Source organism: Portunus trituberculatus, chromosome 19, assembly GCF_017591435.1.
Source record: "Portunus trituberculatus isolate SZX2019 chromosome 19, ASM1759143v1, whole genome shotgun sequence".
Classification (NCBI taxonomy): Eukaryota; Metazoa; Arthropoda; class Malacostraca; order Decapoda; family Portunidae; genus Portunus; species Portunus trituberculatus.
In genome coordinates, this window is record NC_059273.1 from 13,330,440 (window position 1) to 13,349,536 (window position 19,097).

At 38.1% G+C, this 19,097-nt stretch overlaps 1 protein-coding gene across 1 annotated transcript in view; it reads right to left on the minus strand.

The window, feature by feature from the left end:
* LOC123506112 (DNA cross-link repair 1A protein-like) overlaps positions 1-19,097 on the minus strand; it is a 45,495-nt gene that overhangs the window by 18,364 nt on the left and 8,034 nt on the right. Inside the window, exons 2-6 of the mRNA XM_045257997.1 lie at positions 18,937-19,003; positions 7,316-7,866; positions 3,260-4,129; positions 2,257-2,322; positions 1,979-2,097 (exon numbers count right to left, since the gene is read on the minus strand). Coding sequence (XP_045113932.1) covers positions 1,979-2,097; positions 2,257-2,322; positions 3,260-4,129; positions 7,316-7,866; positions 18,937-18,989 — 1,659 coding nt within the window. The 5' untranslated portion in view covers positions 18,990-19,003. The remainder of the gene's footprint in view (positions 1-1,978; positions 2,098-2,256; positions 2,323-3,259; positions 4,130-7,315; positions 7,867-18,936; positions 19,004-19,097) is intronic.

Below are 19,097 nucleotides of genomic sequence, written 5' to 3' on the forward strand. Positions count from 1 at the left end.
ATATATATATATATATATATATATCATGTTGATAGTTTGAGCTCATGGCAACCATCCTTGACTCTAAAGTTGTTGTTGCGCACCTCTTGGTTCTTCTCTAGCTTCTTCCTTTTCATCAATAACAGTAAGTGCAATTGCAATTCCAGCACCAAGCACAGGTTGAGGTATAAAATGCATGATTTTGTTATGATTTGTTTTGAATAGGGTTGGTCTTGGTTGTTGGGCCTGGGGCTTGTTTACCTAGCACAGCAAGAACACAGGAAGCTTGTGTGTGATAACATTCCTGGTTTCACACAAGAACCATGGCCCGTGTTCTGCATATCATAAGCCAGTGTGATACCACCTTCAGTAAAAAAAAAAATTTGCAAATTGGTGCAAACAGAATCATCATAGCACCAGATAATACAGGCATTTTGAAAAAAAAAATGCATGATGTATTGCAGCCCTATCAATGACATTAACCCCTTTATATATTACATAATTATAAATTAATGTCAGTCTGTATGCATGTGCCTGCAGTAAGATGAACCAGTACACCTGTTTTTGAGATTTTTACCAGCAGGAAAATTCTAGGAGGAAAATTTTTACAAAGTTAAATGTTTCTTGTTTTTTTTATTCTATTGACAGGACAAATATCAAAATACTGTACTTGAAAACTATTAATTTGACAGGTAAGAAAATATGTCGAGACAATAATTGCCTTTTCACAGCCTTGCAAGAGTAAGATTAGACTCTAATTACTTTCATAGAGAAGTCACAAGCCATCAAGTGAAAATCTATCATAAATCATATCATATCTGGTCTACCAAACACTCATCACCACAAACACCATGGCATGAACAGAACATAATACCTTTCACCCCAAGAAAAAAGCCCATCACAAGTCACCAGACATAATGAATACTGACACTAGTGGCCTAATTAAATGGTAGTCTTTGTTGCTATCAGCATGAGAGAGAGAAAGATACACTTGAGAAAATAAATCAATTTATCCTGGTCGATTTTCTATTCTTGTTGAGAGGCCTTAAGTAAAATACACTCCATGAGCAGCATGTGACACAAGATTGGCAGCCATTGATTGTAAGATCCCTATATTTAGAGATTGTCATATATGTATAGCCTTCATGGCTTCTTACAGCTTCCCTTATTTTCTTATGTCCTAAATTTCAATGCCAATCCTTGAAATTGTTATTAAAGAACCACCCAGATCTAATCACTTGTGCCAAGGACCTCTACAACACCATGTAGTTCATCAAGGGTTGACTTTATAATTATCACATGGAGCAGAAACTGTCTACAGGAGTGAAACTACTGACCTAAACAGCTACTTTCAGCAGGGATTCTTTGTAATGTCTCATGTGATATAATCAAAGGATGGTGGAATCAATTGTCGCATTTTTCCCATTAATTAGTGAATGTATATATATATGAACTATCACCTATACTTACATACCTCTTAATTTTATAAGCAATTAGCAGGTTATCATAAAATATATATATAGGGATGGGGAGGCAGTGGGCTTGGGAAAGGAGATGCGTCCTAACTTATGTATCACAACTTTCAGCAAATGATGTTTACTTACTACACTCCCTTGAGTGAAGGTGACAAGTATCTTTTATTACAAATATAGGTAAAACACTGCTTCAACAAGTAAGGAGCTAGCTGCACATGTAGTGAGGTGCTAAGACATCTGACATGCTAATGAGTGCGTGAGGAGGGGCCATAGGAACACCCTTTGTCCACAGTTAAGGATCCTCCTGTTGAAGAAATTAATGAAGGCATAAAAATAAGAGTTCCTCATTTATACAAAAAAAGATGTTCATATACACTCTGCATGAAGAAAACCAAGCATATCACCACCACTAAGTAACTACAAAACTCAAAACTGAGTTAATACATGCATTACTTACATATCACTACAGTATGAAAGACATTCAACAACAGAGCTTGCCACACAACTTAACACTTCTGCCTCACCTCAGAGGAACTGTTTTGGGAGACAGGTGGCAGAGGCACAAGGCTTCTCTTTTGTTTGTGACCCATCAGTCTCTGCCATGCTGCACTATTTTCCTGCTTTGAAGCCATTTTCTTTTCACCTGAAATAATAATACTTTCTCTTAATTCTAGTATTCATGCAGTGTTCAACCCTTAACAACTACAAATGGCATTCTGAAACTGTAACATGGAGTTCAGAAGATTTTCAAAAGAATTTAGCCAAGGATGAAGTCATCACAGCATTGCTGCAACATACTCACTGCATGAATACCTTTCCTCTTTCGAATTTTTTGGTGCAAAATAATTCAGAATGCTTGTCTGACCATCTGAAATTAAATCATTCAATAAACAATAAACACCAGTTTACAATGTATGGCATATTGCAATGTCATATTACAGACAGTATTATGGGTTTCCAGAAATTTAGGTAGATATACACAGTATTCCAGGAGGAAAATCACATATGTATTCTCCTTTATGAAAGATCTAGTCATTGTAGATGGGAAATGTTCTATGCTGTAATGCTTTTAACACTATGATTTAGGTGTTACTAGGAATATTAATATGAATGTACTAACATTTGTTGATGAAGGAGGGAGAGGGCAGCAATGCACCATTTAGAATTATAAGGACGTTAATTGATTACACATGAAGATTTTCATAAATAAAGATACAGCTTAATTCAACAACATAGTCTTTTGTTGTCATAAATAACAAGTAAAACATAATAAATGGCACATGGCAACAGTGGTCACCTGGAGACTACAAGGTAGCCTATGCAGCTAAGCATCATTGCTGCACATTGATATTCAAATGTACTGTTTCTTCTTAACCATTGAATATTTCTTACTTTGAATGACATGATCTTTCTTTTCTGAGAATATAATATTATGGCTTTCTCCCTGAGACAATCTGTGTGAGTGGAGCAGACAGTAGACAACATTTTAAAAAAAATATAGAAGTGTTGTGGATGGAAGTGAAGAGTGTGTGAATAGGAACATAAGAAGAGACAGACATCATAAGAGTAGAACATGATAGATATTAACTGAAAATGATGGTATAAGGAAAATATGGACAAACTTTTGAGTAGATGATGAGGCAAACATTGTTACAACTGTAACAGACTAAGGAAGTAATGCTTAGGAGAGTTTGAGCTTGACAAACTTCCAATAAATGAAAAAGTCAGAGATAAACAGATAAGACAAATGTACAAACTGCTCCTCTATTCCAAAAAGCCTACAAATAAACCATCAGGGGCCTTACTCTCTTTGGAGTGTGACTGAACTGGATTTGCTTCATGGTAGTGGAAGTGGATACATCCTGGTTGGATGACTATATTCTTTTTTTTTTTTAATCCAGAACTTGGATTGTTTTCATTGGCTGGAACATTGGCTTGGGCTTCTTCACAATTCTTTCTCCACTTGATGATCTTCTCTAATAAAGGTATTGCAAACTGATCTATTGCTTCCTCTGACAAGCTGGCAATTAATTCATCTCCTTCAGGATCTTCTAATGCATCTGCTGCAGTTTCACTGTTCTTTAAATCAGCTTTTTCTGATACAGAACTGTTATCATGATTCAATGGAGACTTTTGGTTTTCCTGTCTGTCTTCCTTTGTAGAAGAGGTAGCATGGAGATGTTCATTATCAAAGCACACTGTTTCCTGATCATCTACATCCAAGTCAATATCAGGTATGCAGTCCAACAAATTACTGGAGACATGACTATTTTCACTGTTTTCAGGTTCTTCATCCAAGGGTGTACTGTGGTCTTGGTTTTCACTGGTTAAAAGGTCTTTATCCAAAGGTGCTTTGTGATCTTCAATTTCCTCTAGATCAAACAAGGGTGAGCTATCATCCTTATACCCAGGGAGAGTACTTGCCTCATTTTCAGACTTCACAGTGATAACTGAAAACTGGTCATCAGATGCAGCACCCACAGAAGACACCATAGATGTTGATGGACCAGTAACATCACACCTAGGAGTACTGGTAATAGGGTTTGTCTTCACAAGTGTGTTTGAGTTTACATCATTGCAAAGTAGGTTAATTTTAACTAAGGAACTTTTTCTGTGATTAAATTTCAAGAAATGCTGCTCTGTTATTTCCTGACATTGGCCTTCTTTATCACATCCTGAAATATAAGACACATTATTTTGATATGGCGTAGGAATCCATTATAATACCTAAATTGCACATACAGCAGTAGTTTTTGACAATGATGCATTTAACCTTTATCCTTTTTTTCTATATCTAATGTGAAAAATTCTTCTCATCAAAACATCTGAAATAAATCAAACTACCAAATTGTAAACTTAGAATACAGTAAAGCTAAAGAGAAGTATAGTGGTCCTTCGACATACGAATTTAATTCATTCCGTGACGATCGTTGTATATAAAAAAAATTGTATATCAAATAAATTTTTCCCATAGAAATTAACGGAAATAGAATTAATTCGTTCTTGTAATATGAATTTACCCCCCCAAAAAAATTAAAATGCTTTAAATACCAACCAAATATAGATTTAATATAAGATAAATACAATGTTTATTGTGTGCATGATTTAAATTAACTATATTGCCCAAAATAACAACTTAACATGCAAAACTCGGGACACATCAATAGACATTCATCACGCAAGACTCGGGGCATGTTGATAGATATTTATGCTTTTTACGGCTATATTTTGGCTATTTTCTTCCCATTTTTTTTGCTTGTGAGCTGGCAACACTCATCAAGAGTAAACATATGCTCTACGTCACTCTGTCACCAATGAGGGAGGGAAGAAGGGACAGTGATTTCACTATGTCTGATTCCGCCACCTCTCCCGCGTGCCTTACTTCTATACCTCAGGTCTCTCGCCATGTTACGGGGAGACAACTTTTGAATGAGTGGTATCAGAACATGCGACAGGAGAGAGAGAGAGAGAGAGAGAGAGAGAGAGAGAGAGAGAGAGAGAGAGAGAGAGAGAGAGAGAGAGAGAGAGAGAGAGAGAGAGAGAGAGAGAGAGAGAGAGAGAGAGAGAATACAAGGGGCCCGTTTTCTATCGCTCTAGCCAAGGCCGCTGAACCCGATCGGACACCAGGCCACGTACACCGATGATACTACCTCATTCAACCTGTGATATTTTGGTAACCATGATATCTATAGACTTCTGGTTTTTTGCATTGCAAAGAGGAAGAGTTGCTTGTGGGCAGAACACCATTTGTACCCCCTTGTTTATTGAATTTCTAAGTGTAATCAGTATGTGAATACAGGCTATTTTGTGTGTTTCTCGCCAAACTTTTACTTTGGGACTCACGATCACGGGGTCTTGAGTTCACAAAACTTAAGAAAAAATACACACTGCTGAGGAACACAGACATACATGCACAAAGGATGAACAACGATACACAACGTGGACTGAATGTTCGGGTGGACTCAGGTAGCCGAGCGATCGCAGCACCACCTACCGATGGCTATTCATATCTTAAAAATATTTTCGTATTTCAATGCATAAATTGTATGAAATTTTTCCTTGTATATCAAAAAAACGTATGTTGGGGCGATCATATCTTGAGGTATTACTGTATAGTGGAGACTCAATACTCGAACTTAATTTGTTTCAAATGGCTGTTTGAGCATCAAAAAGTTTGACTATTGATACATATGAATTCATTATAATCTTAGATAAACCTAAGTTTATAAAAATTTAAATGTAATATTTTTATAACTTTGATTTGTATGTACTGCAAGTGAAGGCCTGGTGATGGATAATATAGAAGCAAAGGGGAAAAGAGTAGGGAGGAGGGCAGTTACTGGTTGGAGGATGGGTCACCACCTATGAAAACGTCTGATGTGATTCCTGTGAACCCACTAGTGAAGGGTTATGGCTCACTTACACTTGCACTCTCACTAGATTCCTTATTTTCACCACTAATAAGCCTTTTTGGTACCAATAAATGTTTCTAAATGAAAAACTACCAACAACACAAATTTTTTTTTCTTACAACTGCAGGAGGACCAGGGATGTGCACCAGTACCCAGTATATCAAAATACTGGTATTTGGTATTACGGGTAATACTGGTATCAGAATGAGACAATGGCAGCAGCAGGGACGGAGGGGTGAGAGCTTTGTTTACAACCATGCTGTTTATTTACCAAATATTTTCACTACTAAAAAGCCTTTGGTGTTAATGTAAGTTTATAAATGAAAAACTATGAACAGAACACACAAGAATGTTATTCTGATGACTGCGGCAAAACAACTGGCAGAGGGGGGGAAGGGAGAGGCCAGGGAGCCTTTGCTTACAACCACATGTGTGGACATTCGACTATCAGGTATATTTTTTGAGTACCAAATCAAACTTTTGCATTTTAGTATTGAAAACTTTGAGTGTTAAGACAATCAAGTATCAAGTCTCCATTGTACCGTATTTGATGGGTCATAAGATGCACTTTTCCCCAAAAAAGTATCAGGAAATGAGCCTGTGTCCTATGGGTCCAAGGTTCAACATTGAGGCAATGGTTGGTGGTAAATCTATGGCAACAAAGGCTCTAAAATCAAACTCCAGACATCTTTGCACATGTAAACAAAGTGATGATTGGTACTACACCAGAAACAACTCTTTCTTTCAATGTACCAATATATAAAAAGTCATACTTACCACTAGTTCACATAGAATGGCACCAGTCAGAAAGAATTTACCTAGGTGGCCATACAGCAAGCATTGCATGAACCAAAACAAAACACATGGTTGGTGATCTTGATCTCGACACAAGCATGCTTTACCATGTTCTTTACAGTGTAATGCCGTTACTCCTTGAGGTAAGACACACTTTCATGCAATTAAAATTGCACCCATCTTTTAACGTTTTTACCTTGCATAAATGTAAAAATGAATGAAAAAAAAAAAATTGATGGTTATTAGACATGTAGTCTCTGACTCTCACAGTCACTGCCAATGCCATATGCCAGGTACATGTCTACACATCAGAAGTCACAACAGGATTGGTATGTAGGCTAATAGCAAAGATCAAAGTTTTTTTTAAATGCAAAATATTGGGATCTAATAATGATCTAATGCATGTGTGATTCTTTAAATGTCAGGTGAAATTCTTCACTTCATATTCAGAGCTTAAATCTGCTCATTATCTTTCTTTTCATTTCAATGTCTGCCAAAACTAGGTACATGTTATGAGCCTAAGCATATTACAAACCATCAAATACAGTAACTACATATATCAACTGAAGATAGAAGCAAAAAATATTATCAACATTTACTTAACAATCATGGGGAAAATAAAGCTGAAATAAGGACAGCATCATGTCAACTTACTAGGCAGGTTTGAGAAATCAGTGGTAGAGCAAAGAAATGCATTATGTGGATTCTCTCTGTAAGTCTTAAATGGAAAGCTGCAGTGGCAACACCTCTGGTCATCTTGCTTCTCATTTGTACAGTGAGGTGAACACTCCCCTGAATTATTTCTTTTCTTGTAATGTGAACCTGATGAAAAGGAATCCTTTGAAGATTCTCCCTCAGAACCACCTTTTCTTTTTTGAGGAGTTGGCTTTTCTATTTTACAAGATTGAGACCCAAAAAGAAATTCCCATTGAGCACGCTGGTAAGCAGTACAATTTTCCTCAGGGTGATCTGCTCTTGATTTGACTGGAGTGCCCTTCTTGATTTTGGTCTTGCTGGATTTTGGTGGAGTTCTTTTGGTTTTTGAGGAAGTTCTGGTTTTCGAGGGAGTTGTTTTGGCTTGTGATGGAACTGATTCAACTTTTGACACTTTTGGTTTGCTATTGATAGGTTGGCTGCTTCTATATGATAAGGAAAGCTTTGATGGCTTCAAATCTGGTTTTATGTATCTTGGTGTAGCTTGAGATCTGAAAGAATAATAAACAATTAAAACAAAGGTACCTCCAGTAAGTTCTGTAGTGCTATTTCTCTACACATCATCTGAGTAAAGATTGAAGCAACTTAAATTTAGATAAAGCAGATATTCAAAGAAGCTACTAAATTTTCAGATGTCACCTCTTATTAACTTGCTTGAGAAAACAACAGCTCATAAAATATGGAGGTGAAAGATACATTAGTCATTGAGTTTTGTTTCATTTCTCTCTATATATATGTATCTATATAGCTATCAATTTTTTCTACAGTTGATGTACACACCTTAGCTTTACTATGTCTTACTGTACTCCATTCCAATAACAGTGGAACCTTGGTTCACAAATGCCCCAATGCACAAACAAATCAGTTGACGAACCAATTTCTTTAACAAATTTTGTCTTGGTCCACAAAACTTTTTATCCACGAACTGAGTAGCTGTGTTTGGCAGGAGATGGCATGGCATGGAGTGTCAGTTGTTCTCACAGCCCCAAACTGTAAACAATATGTCTTGTGGTGCTGCTCTGTTTTTATTTGCTTTTTTAACTAAACTAACCCTCATTAGTTAGTGGCAACATTTCGGGAAATGTTAGGCAAGATAAGGGAGAGTGGTAGGAGGTGTAGTGTCAGGAATCTTGCCTCGTGTGTATGTTAGCAGGGAATGGTTGTCTAGGGCCATTGGTGTGAATGATCAGGTAAAAGGGATGTATTTACCTATTTGTGTATTACAGGGCCCAAGCTAAGCTCTCTGTGACCTGTCTCCTTGTCCATTCCTGTCATATCTCTCTTTCATCTGATTGACACACACCGCATCAACAACATCACTGCTCAGTTTATTCCACTTATCAATGCTACGATGAGGGAAACTGTATTTTCTCACGTCATTTAGACAGATGTCCTTTATTAGCTTTTTTCCATGTCCTCGGAGATGATTACTTGTGGTCACCTTTATCAACTCTCTATCCAGTATGTCAATCTTGTTCACCAATTTATACATAGTTATCATGTCTCCTCTTGTTCTTCTCTCTTCTAATGTGGTCAGCCCCAGCTTCCTCAGTCTTTCCTCATAGTCTAACTCCTGAGTCCTGGTACCATCCTTGTTGCCAGCCTCTGTACCCTTTCCACCTTCTTCACATTTTTCTTCATATGCGGTGACCAGACACATGCTGCATATTCTAACTGGGGTCTTATTAAGGTACATAATATCTTCTTCATCATTCCTTCATCTAGGTAGTGGAATGCAAGGCCAATATTTTGAAGCATGTTGTATGTTTTCCAAAAAATCTTGTTAATGTGTTTCTCCGGTGACAAAGTGTTTTGCACGGTTACTCCTAAGTCTTTCTCCTCATTGGTCTCTTTAATTTTCTCATCACCCAGCCTGTAATCCCTGTTTGGTCTGTATCTACTTCTTCCCATTTTCATAACATGGGTCTTGTCTATATTAAATTCCATCTGCCACTCCTTACTCCACTCATATATTTTATCAAGATCTTCCTGTAACTTGTTACAATCTTCCACATTCTTTACTCTCCTCATAATTTTAGTATCGTCCGCAAACATGTTCATGTAACTGTCAATTCCTACTGGCATATCATTAACATAAATCAAAAACATGATGGGACCCAGCACTGACCCTTGTGGAACTCCACTGGTTACCTTCTTCCACTCAGGACTTCCTTCCTCTCACCACTGTTCTCATTTCTCTTCCCATTAAGTAATTTTCCATCCATTTTGCTAGTTTATCATTTACTCCTCCAATCATCTTTAGTTTCCACATCAGTCTATTGTGTGGTACTTTATCAAAGGCCTTTCTCAAGTCCAGGTAGATAGCATCCACCCATCCCTCTCTATGTTGTAGTATGTCAGTCACTCTTGAATAAAAACATAATAAATTGGATACACACGATCTTCCTTTTCTGAAACCAAACTGCCTTTCACTCAGAATGTTTTCACTTTCTAGATACTCACTCCACTTAGCTTTAATTACTTCTTCACATACCTTGCACAATATACTAGTCAACGATACTGGTCTATAATTTAGCGGTTCCATTCTACTACCATTCTTATATATAGGCACAATGTCAGCTCTTTTCCACTCTTTCGGGACTAATCCTGTTCGTATGGAGGTTTCCACAATATCAAATACTGGGTTCAACAATTGATCCTTACATTCATTTAGCAACCTCCCAGATATGCCATCAGGCCCCATTGATTTATTAATATCCAGATTGCTTATAATTTTCCTTACATCTTCCTTAGTAACCATGATGTCCTGCATTTGCTTTATTTCCGTAGGCCTTCCTCCCATAAAATGCTCCTCCTTTGTAAACACTTTGCAAAAGTTGTCGTTCAAAATTTCAGCTATATCTCCAGCATCTTCATATACTTCTTCCCCATTTTTTACCTTTTCTATTGCCTCCTTTTATTTAGTTTTCCATTTATGAATTTGTAAAACATTTTGGGTCACTATCACAGTTTTCCACCACCCTCTGTTCATATTCCTTCTGTGCTGTTCTCCTTACTTCAACATATCTATTCCTTGCTGTTTTGTAGACTTCCTTGATAATACATCACTGTTTTTCTTAAGTTTCTTCCATGCCTTTTCTTTGTTCTTTTTTGCTTCTTCACAATTTCTATTAAACCACTGTTTATTATTTAAAGTCCTCTTTCTGTGATATGGCACAAACTTTTTCACAGCAGAGTTATACAAATCCATAAATTTATCGTATTTCAATTGCATATCCCTTTCCTGGTATACCACGGACCAGTCAATTTCATTAAAGAACTCCCTTATATGGTTATAATTTGCCCTAGTATAATTTAATTTTTCCTCCCTGCGTTCCACAATCTTATTTGTGCTTAATTCCGTATCCAGCTCAAAGCTTAGGACATCATGATCGCTTTTCCCCAAGGGACATTCATGTTCAATTTCCTCTTTAGAGAGATTCCCCTGGTAAATACCAAATCCAACCTTGCTGCAACATCTTGTCCCCTGCACCTTGTTGGTGATCTCACCCACTGTGTCATCAAGTTATTTGTTGCTACCTTTAACAATTCTTCTGCCCACTCACCACCGTTCACCACTTCGTAGTCTTCCCACATTATTTCTTTGCAATTAAAGTCTTCAACTATCATCACTCTATCCTTTCTGATGAGTTCTTGCTTCATTCTGTCTAGAGTATTTCTCATCACCATTTGGTACTGTTCATATTCCCAAGCACTGGTTCTGGGTGGTATGTATACTGTTATAATATTAATGTCCCTCTTGCCATCTGTTATAAGCATACTTATCACTTCCTCATTTCTCTTACTATAGTTCACCTCCTTCACTATCAGATCTTCCTTAGTAAGAACCATTATACCACCACCTCCTTTATTTTTTCTATCATTTCTCCATACTTTGTAGTGTTTTACAACAAACCAGTCTAGCTTTATTTTGGGCCTTAGCTCTGTTTCCACTACACACATTATGTCCGGTTTGTTATTTCTTAGGTAATCCATACATTCTAGCCTCTTAGACAGAAATCCATCTATGTTCGTGTAAGTCACTTTTATTCCATTCCTAGTCTCATTCTTCCATGTAATGCCTATTCCGTCTGTGTAAGGATGTGGGTGTCAGCTTTCTGGATGTATATTTCTATCCTCCCAAGGGATTTGTATGCTAGGATGGTGTGCATCTGAGTAGGAAGGGTGTGGATGTGCTGAGTGGATGTCTAAATGGAGTGTATGAGGTAGCAAATGCATTCCAGAAGAAAGATGTTAGACATAAATTAGATAGGATAAACAGAGATAGTGAAAAGATTAGGAAAGATTTCCAGGTGCAAATAGGAGAGAATAAGATTAGGATTCCAAATAAGGAGACAGCATCTAGTAAGGTAGCAGGACTTAAATGTTTTTATGTAAATGCCAGGAGTCTTAGGAACAAGAAGGATGAGTTATCTAGTTATATAGTTGAGGAGGACTTATAGTCTTGCTTGTCTAAGAATGTGGATTGGGTGCGGCCCCCATGGGAAATAGCGGGAGGACAGCGCTGCCATACCTTTAATCCCTCATTGGCTATCCCTCTCCCTCTTCCTCCTCTCTCTACCCCCTCTTCCTCCCCCTCTCTTTCTTCCTGGTCAAGGACACCGCAGCTGACCTCCCATCACCTGTATGGATGGCAGGCGTGATTGGTGTTGCTGCTGTGAAGATTTGAATGTAGTTTTTTCTTACTTATGTCAGCTTATTTTAAAGTACTTTCCTTCACGATATAATCTAATTATAACTATGGAACTATTTACCCATCCCAAACTGCAAGGAAACCTCTTTATAAGTATATTATTTTTTTTTTAGCAACACTGTAAAATATGTATGCCACGTTTCTTGCCAGGCTTATGAATATATTATCAATAATAAGTTTACTGCTCTCTCATACGTTGTAATACTAAGGCTAAATGTGTATGTATATTTGCTGACCATATTTGCTAAAGTTTTACTAATATTAGAACTCTGCTGCATCACTGGCTATGAGACATGCTTCACACTATACAGCGGGAATTCCCCAACACAGCCGCACCCAATCCACATTGTTGGAGAAGCAGGACTATAGATGTTGCATGTGTCACAGAGGCATGGGTAAATGAGGAAAAGTTTAGGGAAAATAGGAAAGAATATGAAGTAGATGAATACATTATGTATTTACACCAGAGAATTGGTAGGATAGGTGGAGGAGTAGTTATTTATGTTAAAAAATCCTTCATTTCCAGTCAGGTTAATGGTATTAAGGTAGATAACAGAGTAGAGTCCTTATGGCTGGATGTTAGAGTAAACAAAAGTAAGGTTATTAGAGTAGGAGCTTTTTTATAGACCACCTAACCAGTCAGCAGATGTAGACAACCTTATGGTAAATGAGATAAATAGCGGGTGTACTAGTCAGACAATTATCTTAGGGGATTTTAATCTTAAGTCAGTAAACTGGGAGAGGATGGTAGAAGATGCTAGTGAAAATAAATTTATGGAAAGTTTTCAGGATAACTATTTAGTGCAGATGGTAGATAAACCTACTAGGGGAGGAAGGTTTTAAACAAAGTACAGTACTAACAAATATTGAGCATTGTTTAAAGGAAGTTGAGGTAGGAGAGACTTTAACAAACAGTGACCATCATATAATTAGATTTATCATTAATTCCAGTAGGGATAATATAGTGAATAAGACTAGAGTCACAAACTATCAGAAAGGCAATTATGGTAGATTACGTCAGTTATTAGGAGAGGTAAACTGGGAAGATAGTTTTGGAAATAAAACTGCACAGGAGATGTGGGATATTTTAAAGGTTGTAGTAAAGGGTATAGTGATGCAGTGTATCCCTTACAAAGATATAAGGCAGAGAAACAGGAAGCCATTATGGTGGACTCACGAGATAGGTAGACATATCGGAGAGAAGAAGAGGGCATATAGAGAGTTGCAGAAAAGTGGGGAAGATGTAGATTTGATTAGGTACAGACACGTCAGGGATGATTTGAGTAAGGTTATAAAAAAAAGTAAAAGGCAGGCAGAGATAAAACTAGCTAGAGCTGGGAGTAAAGATCCCAAAAAATTATATACTTATTACAAGGTCAGTGATAAAAGAAATAAGGATAGGATTGGTGTAGTAGTGGATCAAAATGAAGACATAGTAGAATTATTGAATGAACAATTTTCTTCAGTATTTACTAGGGAAAGAATAAGAAATCCTGTTACAAACAGTGCGACGAGTAGTTTAGGAGCTTTAGAAATTATTAGGAAATTTATTCTTGAACTAGACGATAGGAAAGCTAGTGGTCCTGATGAGCTACATGCCAAAGTACTTAGGGAGGGTGTAGACAGTATTTCTGAAGCACTTAAGATAATCTTTGAAAGATCACTTAGGTTTGCTGAGATACCTCAGGACTGGAAGTTAGCTAATGTTACACCAATATTTAAAAAAGGTAGGAAGGATGATGTGAATAATTATAGACCAATCAGTTTAACTAGTATAGTATGTAAGATACTAGAGAAAATCATTAAGGGTAGTATTTGGGAGCATTTAAATGAGAATAGATTAATTAGAGATACCCAACATGGCTTTAGATCAGGGAGGTCCTGTCTTACAAATTTGCTCGATATCTTAGAATATATTACCAAGGAGTTAGATGATGGAAATAGCATAGATGTTATATATCTAGATTTTAGCAAGGTGTTTGATAAGGTACTGCATAGGAGGGTAGTGTACAAATTGAGACTACATGGGATAGGGGGTAGGTTAGTTGATTGGATTAGTGAATGGCTTTCTGATAGGAAACAGAGAGTAGTATTAAATGGGGCAATGTCTGAGTGGAAGGAAGTGGTTAGTGGGGTACCCTAAGGATCAGTGCTAGGACCTCTTTCTTTTCTTGATGTACATTAACGATTTAGATATAGGAATTAGTAGCAAAGTATCAAAGTTTGCAGATGATACTAAGATAGCATGTGCAGTACAGGGTGAAAAGGACAATTACAGAATACAACGAGACCTGGACAGGCTGATAGCATGGGCAGACAGGTGGCAGATGGAGTTTAATTCTAAAAAGTGTCAGGTTATGCATTTAGGTAAAGACAACACAAACTTTAGCTATGAGATGGAGGGATGTTGGCTAGAGGCAGTAGAGGAGGGAAAGGATTTAGGAGTAGTGATAGACAGGACTATGAAATTTTCAAAGTAATGTTTAGAAGCAAGAAATAGGGCAAATAGGATCCTGGGTTTTATAAATAGAAATGTTAGTTATAAAAGTAAGGAAGTGGTGCGTAGTTTATATAATTCCTATGTTAGGCCCCATTTAAAGTATTGCATACAGGCCTGGTCACCCGATTATAGGCAGGATATCAACATGTTAGAAGGAGTTCAGAGAAGAGCAACTAGGATGATACCAGCATTAAAGCGCCTGGAGTATAGAGATAGATTAAAGGAATTAAACATGTTTTCATTTGAGAGGAGATGTATAAGAGGGGATATGATAGAGTTATTTAAAATGTTCTCAGATACAAACTACATAGATGTGAGATCTTTCTTTACCTTAGAGGAGGGAAGTAGGACTAGAAATCATTGCATGAAGATTAGAAAGCAAGGCTACATGTTAGATATAAGAAAATATTTCTTTAGTCATAGGGTGGTAGACTTCTGGAATGCATTGCCAGAGAGGGTTGTAAATAGCACTAGGTTGACAATGTTTAAAAACAGATTAGATAAGCACTTAAATTTATTATATTTATAATTATGTATAGCACTGCATGATAGTTTTTATAAGAAATTTACTATAGTTAAACAAGACATGGGGATCACAGATTGTAGAGGAATTCGCTGCAGGACTTAGCCCTGTTAATGGGCCAAATATTTAGAATTAGTATATAATGTATTGTGTACTTGTAAGTGTATCTTTAAGTACTGATGACGAGGTTGCTGTGCGACTGATACAGGATAACTTAGATGGGCCCTGGTGGCCCTTTGTTATCCTATTTATGTTATGTTATGTTATGCCTACCAAGAAAGTAAAATGTGTTAGTGATAGTGGTGGTAAGAAGCCTAAGCTTTTCCTCACCGAAACACAGCTGTCTGAGGCAACTGACAGTAGCCCTTTCTCTGTTCCCTCCTACTTACTCTATTCTCATTTTCAGTCCATAGCTGGATGTTGCGTCGACTTAACTTGCTCTCATGCCCACGCTCAAGTCTTCCAAATTTTCCACCATCTGGCTACGACTTAACAGTCACTCTCAAACTAAATTCATCTGTGCTGTTTATCTCTCCCCTAACTCTTTTGACTATAGTAAATTCTTTGACTACTTAACTTCTAAAGTGGAGCACATTCTGTCCCTCTACCCTTTCGCTGAGATTTCCATTCTTGGAGATTATAAAGTTCACCACCAACTTTGGCTTTCCTCTCCCTTCACTGACCACCCTGGTGAACTAGCCTTCAACTTTGCTATCCTCCATGACCTAGAGCAACTGGTGCAACACCCTACTCGTATTCCTGACCGTCTTGGCGACACACCCAACATTCTTGATCTCTTCCTCACCTCTAATCCTTCTGCTTATGCTGTCACCCTTTCATCTCCGTTGGGCTCCTCCGATCACAATCTCATTTCTGTATCTTGTCCTATTTCTCCAATCCCTCCGCAGGATCCCCCAAAGCGAAGGTGCCTCTGGCGTTTTGCCTCTGCCAGCTGGGGGGACCTGAGGAGGTCTTATGCTGATTTTCCCTGGAATGATTATTGCTTCCGTGTCAGAGACCCATCTCTTTGTGCTGAACGCATAACAGAGGTGTTAGTGTCTGGCATGGAGGCGTACATTTCTCATTCTTTTTCTCAACCTAAAGCTTCTAAACCTTGGTTTAACTCAGCCTGTTCTCATGCTATACATGATGGAGAGGTTGCCCACAAAAGGTACTTAAGCCTTCCATCTCCTGAATCTCATGCACTTTATATCTCTGCCTGGAATTATGCCAAGTCTGTTCTTCAACTTGCCAAACACTCTTTCATAAATAGAAAACGTCAAAATCTTTCAAATTCAAACTCCCCTCACGACTTCTGGCATCTAGCCAAAATATCTCAAATAACTTCACTTCTTCATCTTTCCCTCCTTTATTTCATCCTGATGGCACCACTGCCATCTCTTCTGTCTCTAAAGCTGAACTCTTTTCTCAAACCTTTGCTCACAACTCCACCTTGAACGATTCTGGGCTTGTCCCTCCCTCTCCTCCTCCCTCTGACTATTTCATGTCTACAATTGAAATTCTTCGTAATGATGTTTTCCATGCCCTTGCTGGCCTAAACCCTTGGAAGGCTTATGGACCTGATGGGGTCCCTCCTTTTGTTCACAAAATCTGTGCTTCCGTGCTTGCACCTTGTCTTTCCAAACTTTTCCAACTTTGTCTATCAACTTCTACCTTCCCTTCCTGCTGGAAGTTCACCTACATTCAACCTGTTTCTAAAAAGGGTGACCGTTCTAACCCCTCAAACTACCGCCCTATAGCTTTAATCTCTTACTTGTCTAAAGTTTTTTAATCTATCCTGAATAGGAAGATTCTCAAACATCTGTCACTTACAATCTTCTGTCTGATCGCCTGGTGATCTTCTGGCTTTCCTTACTGAGTCTTGGTCATCCTCTTTTAGAGATTTCGGTGAAACTTTTGCTTTGCTCTATCAAAAGCTTTTGATAGAGTCTGGCATAAAGCTTTGATTTCAAAACTCCTCTCCTACGCTCTATTGCTGCTGTGGTAGACAGCTACTGTTCTTCTCCTAAATCTATTAACAGTGGTGTTCCTCAGGGTTCTGTCCTGTCACCCACTCTCTTTCTATTATTCATTAATGACCTTCTTAACCAAACTTTTTGCCCTATCCACTCCTACGCTGATGATACCACCCTACATCTTTCCATGTTTTTTCAGATACGACCAACTCTTCAGGAAGTCAACAGATCATACGGGGACGCCACGGAACGCCTGACTTCCGATCTTTCTAAGATTTCCGATTGGGGCAGAGAAAATCTAGTAGTTTTCAATGCCTCAAAAACTTAATTCCTCCATCTATCAACTCGACACCACCTTCCAGACAACTATCCCCTCTTCTTCAATGACACTCGACTCTCTCCCTCTTCCACAATGAATATCCTCGGTCTGTCCTTTGTTCATAATCTTAACTGGAAACTTCACATCTCATCTCTTGCTAAAACAGCTTCTATGAAGTTAGGTGTTCTGAGGCATCTCCGCCAGTTTTTCTCGCCTTTCCAACTGCTTACTCTGTATAAGGGCCTTATCCGTCCCTGTATGGAGTACTCTTCGCATGTTTGGGGGGGTTCCAGTCACACAGTTTTGCTTGATAGGGTGGAATCGAAAGCTCTTCGTCTCATCAACTCCCCTCCTCTCACTAACTGTCTTCAGCCTCTTTCTCACTGCCGAAATGTTGCATCCCTTTCTATCTTTTATCACTATTTTCATGGTAACTGTTCTACTGATCTTGCTAACTGCATGCCTCCCCTTCTCCTGCGGCCTCGCTGCACAAGGCTTTCTTCTTCCTCTCATCCCTATTCTGTCCAACTCTCTAATGCAAGAGTTAACCAGTACTCTCAATCATTCATCCCTTTCACTGGTAAACTCTGGAACTCCCTCCCTGCATCTGTATTTCCGAATTCCTACAACTTGTCTTCTTTTAAGAGGGAGGTATCGAGGCATTTGCTCCCCTAATTTTAGCTGACAGTTTTGGCACTTTTTACACTTTTTAGAGAGCTAGCACTCAAGTGGGCCTTTTTTTAACTTTCTTTTCTTTGCCCTTGGCTGGCCCTCTTCCCTACTTTAAAAAAAAAAAAAAAAAAAAAAAATATTGCATGCGAAGTAAAGAAAGCCATACCAGCAAAGCATCTTGAAAATACTACTACTCAATCCACACAGACAAAAAAATAACTTTTTACATATGTGAAAATTATAAAAATATGATTTTCTAGATGCTTTGCTGGTATGACAAGTCTCAGGAGTCACAATATTCTGTGAGATGCTTGTTTGTGCCGCCATACTTGTCATGACAGCTGATCACAGCACAGAGGTGCCTGATCTCCAGGACAGCTAGTGATAAATGCCATCAGGAAGATCAGCATATGTCATCTTGCTGTCAATTAGAAGCCGTTACTATAGCAGAGAAGTGCACAAAAGCATTTGATTGAGGATATGTGCTGCAGAGACCACGAGTGTGTGTCAAGTTGCTCTCTCAAACACAGCCCTGGAATCCAGAAATGGATTAACCTATTTTACATTGATTCCTATGGTGAAAATGTTTTTGGTTTATGAACAATCCAGTTCACAAACGGCCTTCAGAAACTAAGTTCATAAACCAAGGTTCCATTGAATCTACACTCCTCCCTTACTTAACAAAGTCTTCTGATATCTAGGTCCTCTTTATTTCTGGAGCAGTGACTCTTTTCTATCTGATCCTTTGAATTTGTTTAGTACAGCTTGTTTCCCTTTCTTTCACCATACATCTCAAAAATTATCAGTGACATGTAAAAAAGAAAAAAAAAATAGTACAGTGATTAACTGGCACAAACCTCCACTTAACTGTGTCATTGAGGAAGTCATCACTATCATCACTATCATCCATGGTACAAGCAAAACCTAAAGAGAAGACAAACACACATTAGTCAAAGCATTGTTCATTTGCCATCACTTTTCGACAGTCAAAAAAACCTGGAGTGATGACATCTACACA